Source organism: Tiliqua scincoides, chromosome 10, assembly GCF_035046505.1.
Source record: "Tiliqua scincoides isolate rTilSci1 chromosome 10, rTilSci1.hap2, whole genome shotgun sequence".
In the NCBI taxonomy this organism is placed as follows: Eukaryota; Metazoa; Chordata; class Lepidosauria; order Squamata; family Scincidae; genus Tiliqua; species Tiliqua scincoides.
Window position 1 is genome coordinate 2,004,706 of NC_089830.1, and position 12,155 is coordinate 2,016,860.

A 12,155-nucleotide genomic window follows, 5' to 3' on the forward strand; every position below is an offset into this window, starting at 1 on the left:
TGTGTAGATTACATATTTACAATTAGGGGTTTTATCATCTTTTTTTTTTTTTTTTTTTGCTTTTTCGTTTCTTTTAAATGGAAACCATATTTATACATTTTATTACATTTACAAAAAAAGGCTGAATCTTCCACTACTCGTTTACTACAATAATGAAAAAAGAACATTTACATTGTGTCTTTTTTTTCTCCACTGTACAAACCTTTTATTTCATAAAAATATATCTCTGTACAAAAGAATTTTTTTTTCATTTTTTTTTCTGTTAAACTGTAACGCAAGTCCGATGGGCACTGGAAATGAGATGTCCCTGTTGCTTCTGGGAAGCTGGACATCAAAAGGTGTCCTCTCCCCTATCCCCCAACACGACCCCCCCCCCCCCGCCAGGTTAAGAAGAGAAAGGGAAGTTTAGAAAGAATCAAGCATCCAGTGGGGTGAGGCAAACAGTGCCAGAGGCTGCCATGTGTTTGGAGACACATCACATCACAACTTTAAACTTGTACACATCACAACTTTAAACCCCTGATTGCGGTGATGTTCACATGTTGCACCTTGAGGTTGCACAACTTGGCAACTACTTACCCAAGGATTTGCTGCATGTTGGAAAGAACTAGGGAGCACTTTTGGCTGAATGTGCACTTCTTGGGATACTCTACAGCGTTTGTGTGAACGGAGCATGTCGCCTGGGATACACCAGACACTGCAAGATGCCTGCAATCCTGATGGCTAAGTGGTCCTTGAGGGACGCTTGTCCAACGTTTACTGTTTGCCAAGGAACCTTGCCGAGGGTTCTCCGTGGCTCTTTGAAATGCATTTCAAAAAGTCACCTATTGCGTGAGGTTAAGAATGTCATACTCTAGAAATAGGGGAGGGGGCTGCAGGCTGAGCTGCGAAGGCCCCTGCATCTCAGCCATCATGAAAAAGCAGGCTCGTGCGTAATCGGGTGTTTGTGAAAGGCGACACACAGTTCGGCTTGTGGCTGGCAGATTTGACAATGGCCCCAAGTCAGGCATGACCAAAGTGATCCCAGGGTGGCAACCAGGGTGAGTGGAACCAGGTTCCTTCAAGCTTCATTTGACATGCAAATTTTGGGGCAAAGCTGTACGCGGTGGGATGGGGTTGGAAGAGCTCAGCCTGGCACGCTCGGCTAACCCTCGCGGACTATCCATGGAGAACCCTCCCCTGCCTCAAGAGACTCTGCTTTGGAAATGGGGGATTTGGGAGTTGTGTTCTGCTTGCATGAAAGTTGAAAGTGGTGGTTTGTTTTCCTTGACAGTGGAGCTGGTATGGGAGAGTGAGGGTTTGCACATGCCTTTTCTAACCAGCAGTACTTCACCTCTCTTGATCACCCAAGGAGTAAAGGACTTCACTACCGTTCTCTCAGTCACTTCAGAGTGGAGATGTGTTTAAAACCAAACAAAACCCCTGCCTCTAGGATAGCTAGATGAAGATTTCTGACTAGCTTTCCTTCAGGAAGACCTAGATAAAATGGAATTCTGGGCTGAAATGAATAAGATGAAGTTCAACAGGGACAAATACAAGGTTCTAGACTTGGGCAAAAATAACAAAGATGCAGGTATAGAATGGGAGATACCTGGCTTTGGCAGCATGTGAGAAGGATTTTGGAGTTGCAGTGGATCACAAGATGAACATGAGTCTGCAGTATGATGTGGCTGCAAAGGTGAATGTAATTTTAGCCTGCATTACTAGAACCGTAGCTTCCAACTCATGAGAAGTTGTGGTTCCACTTTACTCTGCATTGGTCAGACCTCACCTGGAGTATTGTGTCTAATTCTGGGCACCCCACTTTAAGAAAGATGCAGCCAAACTGGAGTAGGTTCAGAGGAAAGCAATGAGGATGATCAGAGGGCTGGAGAACAAGCCCCATGAAGGAAAGCTTGAGTAACTTGGTATGTTCAGCCTGGAGAAGAAAAGGCTGAGAAGGGAGACGATAGTGTTCTTCAAAGACCTGAAGGGCTGTCATATGGACGAAGGAACAAATCTGTTCTCAACTGCCTCTGAAAGTAGAAATAGATCCCAATGGGTACAAACTGCAAGAGAAGAGATTTTGATTGAATATCAGGGAAAAAAAAAATCCTGCTGGTCATTGTGGTCTGGCAATGGAACAGATTACCAAGGAAGGTGGTGAATTCTCACTTATTCAAGCAGAGGCTGGACAAGAATTTCCTGGAGATGCTGTAAGAGGATTTCCTAATTCAGATATGGGGTTAGACTAGATGACTTTGTAGGTACCTCCCAATTCTATGATTACCTTGGGGCTACAATGCAGCTGCACCGGTGCTGGAGAGCTGGATAAGACTGGGTCCTCGGCCATCTTCCTCCTTCAAACGTATGTAACATTTCAATTTTTTCTGTTAACATGGAAGATGGAGGATGATGATGCTTAACATCTCAAAGCTGGCTGCCCCAGAGACTTTCTCCAGATCTGTTTTGCCCCTTGCAAAAGTCACATGGGCAGAATAAGGCATGAGGATTATTTTTCTGGGCCTCTTTACCTGCAGCCAGGTGAGCAATAAGGCACGAAACAGGCCTGGAGCCAAATCTGGGAAAAGCTGCACTCGGGTGGAACCTTCCGCCCAACACGTCCTCTCCAAGATGCAATAGTGTGGAGTCTTGAAACTAAGCAGTATAGAAGCTTGAGATTCTATTGCAACAGCTTCTTCTTTTATTAGAGTAAGCTGCAGAGAAGGGAAATAGCCTCAGCTCCGTTGTGAGTATATATTTAAAAAAAAAACAATAGCTGCACATGTACTTGGTGGGGTGAAGCTGGGCTGTGAATTTCATTTGGGATTCATGTTGGCTTTGTGTGCAAACTGAGCCAGGGAAAGATCCTGAAGCCATTTGCAGATACTAATGGCGGTGTATCCCTGTACCCTGGAATGTGTCCTGGAACGTGCTGGAATCCCTAGCATGTATTCACTGCTAAAACAGAGACGCCTGCGTTGGCTTGGTCATGTCGTGAGAATGGATGATGGCCGGATCCCAAAGGATCTCCTCTATGGAGAACTCGTGCAAGGAAAGCGCCCTACAGGTAGACCACAGCTGCGATACAAGGACATCTGCAAGAGGGATCTGAAGGTCTTAGGAGTGGACCTCAACAGGTGGGAAACCCTGGCCTCTGAGCGGCCCGCTTGGAGGCAGGCTGTGCAGCATGGCCTTTCCCAGTTTGAAGAGGCACTTGGCCAACAGTCTGAGGCTAAGAGGCAAAGAAGGAAGGCCCATAGCCAGGGAGACAGACCAGGGACAGACTGCACTTGCTCCCGGTGTGGAAGGGATTGTCACTCCTGGATTGGCCTTTTCAGCCACACTAGACGCTGTGCCAGAACCACCTTTCAGAGCGCGATACCATAGTCTTTCGAGACTGAAGGTTGCCAATACAAATCCCTGTACCCACAAAGAAAACTCCTATGCCCTTTCTATCTGTGGGGGATCTGTTCCAGGACTCTGCGGATATGTGAATCCGTGGCCCGGTTTGATTAGTAAACCAGACGTGCCATTCCCCCGTATCTGCGGTGAGTCAATTTGCAGGTGCCGGGGTACACAGTAATATTGCAGTGCTGCTTGCAGCTGTCGATGGAAAGGGAGCGAAAGGTCTAGCTAAAGTTAGCCAGTTCAGAGCTGTACTGACTCCAGTGACAGTGGGTGAAGCACATGGTTAACTCTCCCCTTGAAATCAGGGTGACCTGAAAGTGTATTTACCTGAGCTCTAAGCATGTGTAAGCAGATTTAGTTAGCATGGAGCAAATGGCCTGAACAAGAATCCTCAGCCCAGGTTTTAAACCCATGGCAAATGCCAGCTCAACTGTGTGTGTGTTCGTGGGGGAGGGAGGGAATGACAGATTTCTGGCCTAGCCTTCCCCCACATGCGCTACTTTTCCATGGGTAAGCATCCCAGCAGAGAATGGTAGGAAAGCCTTCGGTCCCTCACTTGCAATCTGAAGCAGTGCAGTCTAGGAGTCGCTTTGTGGCTTCATCTGCTGTTTGTGTGAACAAGGGCTCAGTCTCCAGGTTAGCCTGAATCCGTGTGTTCCGGGTGGGATGGGTCGGTGAGATCTTTAGGGGAGGTGGCATCGTTTCTGATCTCTGCTGAGAATCTGTACATTCCTTGTCACCAATTTCCTTATTACAAATTGAGCACCAGGCATGTTCTGTTGAACATTGCACTGTGCACAGGGTCGTCTACCAGGACTTTGCTGCTGGAGAATTTGCAATGTATAAAGTATTCTGCTGGCTGTTGGAGAGGACTCTGGCATGGTTGGCAACTTAAGACCGAAAAAAAATAAGCAGGCTGGGGGGCACAATCCTAATCGGGTCTACTCAGAAGTAAGCCCTATTTTGTTCAGTGGGGCTTGCTCTCAGGAAAGTGTGGTTGGGATTGCAGCCTGTATCACAGCTCATGAAATGGGGTATCTGGACAGACTGGGGAGAACTGTGTTTTGGAAAGCCTTGCTACATTATATACATAGAGAATATTGAAATTAAGTATGTTGAAGCCTCTTCCATTGGGTTAATCCTTCTCATCACAGTGACTGCTGTTTCTCTGGACAGTGTGCCTGGGTTATACGTTTCTGCTGTGATCTAACTGCAATGAGTACCCTGCTAATCTTGTGTCAGGGAGGCTGGTGTGGATCTACTCGATGGCAGCCCCGTGTGCGCGCCTTTGTGAATGTGCCGGCCCTGTCTCAGTCTGGCTACTCCGAGAGCCAAAAGGGGAAGAACAAGGGGTGCTACATTCACTAGGGAATGTGAGAATTGTCCAGAAGTGAAGGCATTCACATAGCCCATCATTTAGTTGAATCTGGAGAGGCCGTTCAAAAGGGCAGGTGTAAATGTCTTAGGGTGGACAGTGGAGGGCTCCGCGTCCTTTCGCTCTGTCAATCAAGGGGTGTTGTGGTGTGGGAGCAAGTCCCCCCCCCCAACTGTCCTAGATTCCTCAGCAAACCATGGGTACTGAAGACTGACATAGGCTTGAGTGGCTGCCAGTGAAATCTTTCTCCCATCCCTCAGCATGTGATGTTCTGATGCTGTGGGCGACCTTCACAGATGTGGAGGCGGGGCAACGCATAGCACCGTGATAGCAATGCCGCACACCGCGTTGAGCCTGCGTGCCAAAGAGGGATGGAGCAAAGAGAAATGGAGGGGGGAATGGTGGCAGCTCCAAGTATGTCTGTGATCTCTAGTTAAGCTCTGAGTTGATGTTCCAGTTGCGCAGCGCTGGGGAGAGGCCATAGCTCAGCACATGAACCGTGTGTAGAAGATCCTTGGTTCAACCCTTGGCCTCCCAGGAAGCAGGTCTGGGGAAAGGGGAGACACTGGACAGTTCTTGGCTACATGGACCAGTTTCCCCAACTCGGTTATGATGGTTGTTGAGCTGCTCAAGGCCACCACAGAAGCCTGGATTTTTTTTTTCTTTTCAGTTGTGGGAACGTGGTGCTAGACTGGATCTCGGTTTATAGCACAAGAACGTGGTCTTTGCCTATTCTTTCTTTAAGAGGCTAGTTGTGCAGTGGGCCTGGGAGACGTGTGTAGCCCAGGATGTAACAGGAAGGTGGCAGCCTGACTGGCACATGCCAGTTTTATTTTAATAAAATTGTTACGGTGGCCCAAGGTGGAGAAGCTTGATCTCTTAAAACATACGCACACAGAAAACAGTGGTGCAGGAGACGGTTGGTAATTGTGACACTCTGGCTGCCGTATTCCACAGAGTATTTGGTGGGCCAGGGGGTTGGAATAAGGGAAAATCATTTTTCCCAGGGTCAAAATATTGTCGTGCGAGGGCTGGCAAAATGGGGGAGATGTGCAGTGACTGTGTTAGCTGGAAGAAAGATATTTGGCTCCCCACCACAGCAGTGTTTCATGCTCCCTCTGAGCATGAATTCAAGGAGACTTCATGCTCCTTCAGCCAGAGGCAGTGTAGGTAGAAAGGCTCCAATGTTCTGGATATCCAGTCGGTGTTAGCCGGGGCAAAGCAGCAGGCAGCTGTGGTGGTGTGAAAGGCAGGGCTTGAGCTGGGCATCGTGCCTGGGGCCTGAACCAAGGAACGGCTAAAATACTAATGCAAAGGCCATCTAAAAGTCTAGGCTGAGGGGGGGGGGATCTTGGGAGGGTTGTGTGAGCGAGAGGCGCACAACGTTTTTGCAGTAGACATCCTGTGAGATAAGAGTTGGAGGGGTCGGAGATGGGAGCAAGGTACTAAACAGATATGGAAAACCCATTTCGCGATTGGCTCAACCTGTTGTTGTCGTTCCGTGCAATGGGCACCCTTGTCCTATAACCCTCTGCATCTCTGAGGCCTCCTGAGCCAGGGTGGATTTGCAGCGCCGTCCTCTTGCCTGTCATTTCCTCCTGCAACCAGGGGGATCGGTGCCGCCGGCTTTATCCACCGTGCCGCGAGTTACTCCCCAAAAGACAGTAGCCCACCACAGAGAAGCCCTGGGGCGGCCTCCAGTCTCTGAGCAGCCGCCGCCAGGTTCCGACGCTGGCCAGGATCCGCTGGAAGATGGCTCAGAGGTGGGCTGTGTGTGCGGCGGGCTGGGGGAGGGGTTCCACTCCCCATGCCCTCACCAAGAGAGCTGGAGCAGATGCTTTGGTTGGTTTGATTATCAGCTGCAGGGCAGGATAGACCGGCAATGAAGATGCAGAGCGATGGTGGGACAGCAAGGCAGTCTCCTCTCTCTCTCTCTCTCTCTCTCTGGATCGACTTCAAGGCACCATATCAACTCCACAGCCCCATTGTTTCTGGGAGGGATGATCATGGGAAAGAGGAACCAGGAGTGACGGACACTGGCAAGACCGCCGTCCCTGGAGAATGCTGGGGGGGGGGGAAAGGAAGCGAGGTCAGGTTCACACTGGAAAAAGTGGACTTTGCCTTAACAAAGGCACTAAGAGCACACTGTTAACACCCAATGTGTTTATTTTTTAATTAAAGTAGCAGTTTCCAAACTGTGGGCTGGGACCCACTGGTGGGTTTCAACATGATTTTTGGTGCGTCACCCTGAGTATGACTCAAAAATCAGATACTGTAGCTGCTCTTGCCCTGGGCCTGCAAAGAACTCCGTTCCTGCAGTTTGCAAGCATGTGCAAATACAGGGAGACAAATGTTGGAAGATCTTTTTTCTGGTTATTATGGCAAAGCTGAAGTGGGGCGTTATTGGGTTCCTTAATTAGGATCAAATTGGGCATGGCCCTGTCCCTAACTATCAGGGATTTGTCTCTCAGTGGGGTAGGCTTGGATCTGGGGGCCCGGAGTTAAAGTCTCACTTTCACCATGGGTGCACTGCGAGGCCTTGAGAATTCATTGTTTGCCAGCTGCCCTTTCTCCCCGTAATAGGGGATAGTGCATTGGGGCCACTGTGTGGGAAAGTGCGGCCAAGAGTTTGCTAGATTATGGTGTTGGAGAGAAACCAAGCAATGCTGGAAGATGAGGGTGGCCAGCGACCACTGGCCCGGTACTTACTGCGCAGGATTGTTAAGTGTTATACCGCGGTGCACACGGTGCTGACTGTAAACTCCGCCTCGTTGGCCATGATATCTGTTGGCTGCAAGTTGCGGTCGTACATCGGGTTCTCAAACGTTCCTCGTACGTTTGTGTTTTCGTGACCAGCGTAGCCATTGAACGGCACCTTCGGTCTCCTCCTGTACCAGACAGGGTCAAAAAAGGGGGTCAGAGAGCCCTGCAGTGCATATGGGTGAGGAAGCGTCCTTTGTTTCAGGGTGGCTGAAATGGCCAGCCTGTAGCCAAGCTTTGTGAAAAAGGGGAACTCTTGTGAAAAAGAGGAAAAGGGGAACCTGAAAAACCTGATTTTTTTCCCCAGCTGAATTGGACATTGAACAGATTTCACCTTAAGTCAGAGGTTCCCAAACTCTTGCCGTGGTACCACAGGGACACTGCATGCCCTTCCTGGCTCACTGGGCCACGGTTCTCATGCCCCTGTAAGTGTGAAGGGTGCCACGGCCATGGTGAGTTTGGGAACAACTGCCTTAGGCACAATCCCACAAAAGTTAATGAAAAGGAAGCCCCACTGATGGCTGGGGATTTAGGCACAGTGTCAGGTCTATCTTTGACCAAGAATAAATGAGGCTGAAATGGTCTTCAATGGGACTGTTCCACTCCAGGCATAACCTGAACAGGAAAGAAGAGTTAAGTTCAGCCCTGACGTGCTAGTTTGATCTGTGAAGGGGACCTTTCCCCCCATGGACAAGCATCCACAGAGGTGAGCCCCCACCAGCTGGCTGGAGCACCATGGGCACAGATCTATCACTTCGCCACCTACGTTCCCTCTAAGGGATCTGTGTCCTTGCGCTTCTTCAGCCGCACGGTGTCAACTGGGTTGTAGGGCTATCAGAAGTTCTGGGTCACAGTGCTGCATGGAGCTCAGCCTGAAGATGGGTGGCCATACACCAGACAGTGAACGCTATTCGGTTTCTGTTTCTCACAACGAAGCTTAATTTAAGCCCCTCTGGTTTCAAAAGTGATGCTTAGTGTGTAGTTCTCCTCCACTGGGGAGCTAGGCAGGGTTGTGCGCACCACCAAGGGGGCTCCCCAGCCCGGACTCTGAACATGGAAAGCCTCTACGTGCTGAAGTTCCTTCTCCAGCATCTTGACTCAGGTGGGAGAAAGTTAGGGAGGAGGAAGAGGTACTGCTGCTGTGTTCTTTCAAACTTGGCAAGAACTACCCATGACAACCCTGTTTGCTAGGCGGCCAGTCTCAGAATGGGCATTGGAGGCAGGCAGCAGAGCGTTCCCCGCAGATATGGGGCCCCACCTGTACTTAAATAGCAGTATGAAAAATGAAAAGGAAGAAGACAGAGAGGAGCCAGTACTTCAAAGCCCCTTGTCCAGGACAGAAAGTGACTACTAAGGGGCAATTCAGGGGCAACACATCACTGAATTTTCCAGCCCTGTTGAACAAGAAGTAATTAAATGGGCCCCAATCCAAATAACAGTCTACAAAGCTCAGCCAGTTTAGTAGACAGTGCAATATTTGTGACTGTAGTTTGAATGGGGAAAAATGATTTAGAGTGGAGGATGATTTAGGGCCAGCCCTACCCAACTTTCCAGTGCCAATGCAGCCCAGAGATTCCCTTCCCTTAAGGAGGCCTCCACGGCTGCCTCCCACAGGCAGGATCGCTGCATCAGTGCTGGAAAGCTGGCTGGGGTTGGGCCCTAAGAGCGGTCAAACAGCCACTCTTGCACGGAGAAAAAGGGTCAGGCTGTTTCCCCTCCTGCGCAGACCAGCTGAACCTTGGTTCTGAAAATCTAAGCACCCCAAAACAGCGCACATGCATCGTGAGTGTGTGTGCATCTCTCGCACTGCTTACCTGTGTTTGTACAGATAGAGCACGAACCCTGCAATGATCAGGGCGATGAAAGGCACAAGGATAGCAGCTGCCACTGAGCTGCTGTTGGATGCGAACGGGTGTCCCATCGACTCCGGGTCCCGCTCCAGGATGCTGCTGTCTGGAAGGCAAAGCACCGTTAATCTGCATGGTCAGCACCCTGCCTACTGGCAAAGGAGGGAGAGGGCCGGCGCTGTTCCCCTAAGACCCCTCGGGGCCCGCCCAGCTCCAGCCCCCGTCCAATCCCCTTTCAGGGGAGGAGACACTTGTGCTCCTGGTCAGGCAAAACGCAGCTCTGATCCGCTGCTCACATTGCATGATCTGCAATGTGTGTGTATATATGTGTCTCTCTGTGTGTGTATATATATGTTTCTGTGTGTTTGTGTATAACTGTGTGTATGTGTGTACATATAATAATGTGTGTGTATATATATAGCTGTGTGTGTGTGTACATATCTATGAGTCTTATATATGTGTATATGTATATTTGTGTGTGTATGTTTATATGTGTATATGTACATGTGTGGGTGTGTGTCTCTATATGTTTGTGTGTGGGTGTGTGTCTATATATGTCAGGCCCATAGCCAGGATTCTAGAGGTGGGGAGATGACTATTTTTTCAAGGGGGGTCATGCTGTTAGGTACCCATACTGGTGGGCAAAATGAAAGGAGAAGTCTGGGGAAGCATCAAAAGACATGAAACTCTCTCACATTTTGGGAAGAGAAAATAATGTGGTTTGTTTTTTTTTGAAAGATGCATCATGATCTGCAAAGCAACGTAACAATACTGTGCATAGAATAAATGCATCTCTCCATGCAATGGAAAATGTATTGCCTACATAGAAATAACATGCAATGGTATCCTTTCATTCACACACCAGTGCAACACACAGGCCTGCAACCCTGCAAAAGTAAAGCATAGCCCTGTGACGCAGGTAGTATTTGCTTGGATTGAAAGTGCCTATTTAACGCCTGTATAGCACCTATCCAACGCCTCTCTGACACCTATCTAGCACCAACCACAGCGAGGAAGCTGAACGCTTTTGACATGCGCTGCTGCTGACACTGCCTCGGTATCACCTGGCAGGACAAAGTTCCAAACAACACAGGCCTGGATCGAGTTGGAATCCCCAGCATGTATGTACTGCTGAAACAAACGCCTGCGTTGGCTTGGTCATGTCATGAGAATGGATGATGGCCAGACCCCAAAGGATTTAGCTCCAATCTATCACCTTTTAAACATCTATATAGCGCCTATTTAGTATCTATAAAGTATCTAGCTAGCACCTATATAATGACTAACATCTATATAGCACGTATTTAACACCTATCTAGCACCTATACAATGCCTATCTAACATCTTCATAGTGCCTATTTAACACCTATAGAATGCCTATCTAACATCTATATGGTGCCTATTTAACACCTATCTAGCACCTATGTAATGCCTATCTAGCTCCTATAGAATGTTCAACATCTATATAGCACCTATTTAGCACCTACAAAATGCCTATTTAACCTATATAGTGCCTATCTAACACCTATAGAATGCCTAACATCAATATAGTGCCTATTTAACACCTATAGAATGCCTATCTAACACCTATAGAATGCCTACCATCTATATAGCGCCTATTTAACACCTAGTTAATGCCTATCTAGCTCCTATAGAATGTGCAACATCTATTTAGCACCTACAGAATGCCTATCTAACATCTATATAGTGCCTATTTAACACCTATATAATGCCTATTTAACAGCTATATAATGCCTATCTAACACCTATCTAGCACCTATAGAATGCCTAACATCTATGTAGCGCCTATTTAACACCTATAGAATGCCTATTTAACACCTATATAATGCCTGTCTAACACCTATCTAGCACCTATAGAATGCCTACAACATCTATATAGTGGCTATTTAACACCTATCTACCACCTATAGAATGCCTATCTAACATCTATATAGTGGCTATTTAACACCTATCTAGCACCTATATAATGCCTAACATCTATACAGCACCTATTTAACACCTATATAATGCCTATTTAATACCTGTATAATGCCTATCTAACACCTATCTAGCACCTATAGAATGCCTATCTAACATCTATATAGTGCCTATTTAACACCTATATAATGCCTCTTTAACGCCTATCTAACACCTATCTAGCACCTATAGAATGCCTATCTAACATCTATATAGCGCCTATTTAACACCTATCTCGCACCTATAGAATGCCTATCTAACATCTATATAGCACCTATTTAACACCTATATAATGCCTATCTAACACCTATCTAAAACCTATAGAATGCCTATCTAACATCAGTATAGTGGCTATTTAACACCTATCTATCACCTATAAAATGCCTAACATCTATATAGCGTCTATTTAACACCTATATAGTGCCTATTTAACACCTATATAATGCCTATCTAACACCTAACTAGCACCTATAGAATGCCGAACTTCTATATAGTGCCTATTTAACACCTATATAATGCCTATTTAACACCTATCTAGCACCTATAGAATGCCTATCTAACATCAATATAGTGGCTAACACCTATCTAGCACCTATAGAATGCCTATCTAACATCAATATAGCGCCTATTTAACACCTATCTAACACCTATAGAATGCCTATCTAACATCTATATAGTGGCTATTTAACACCTATCTAGCACCCATATAATGCCTATCTAACATCTATATAGCGCCAATTTAACACCTATAGAATGCCTAACATCAATATAGCGCCTATTTAACACCTATCTAGCACCTGTAAAAT

General features: G+C 47.3%; 1 protein-coding gene across 1 annotated transcript in view; it reads right to left on the reverse strand.

The window, feature by feature from the left end:
- Positions 1-3,309: 3,309 nt before the first annotated feature.
- The window catches only part of CSMD2 (CUB and Sushi multiple domains 2), a 594,109-nt gene continuing 585,263 nt past the window's right edge, over positions 3,310-12,155 (reverse strand). Inside the window, exons 69-71 of the mRNA XM_066638160.1 lie at positions 9,340-9,478; positions 7,475-7,653; positions 3,310-6,829 (exon numbers count right to left, since the gene is read on the reverse strand). Of these exons, the coding sequence (XP_066494257.1) occupies positions 7,494-7,653; positions 9,340-9,478 (299 nt within the window). The 3' untranslated portion in view covers positions 3,310-6,829; positions 7,475-7,493. The remainder of the gene's footprint in view (positions 6,830-7,474; positions 7,654-9,339; positions 9,479-12,155) is intronic.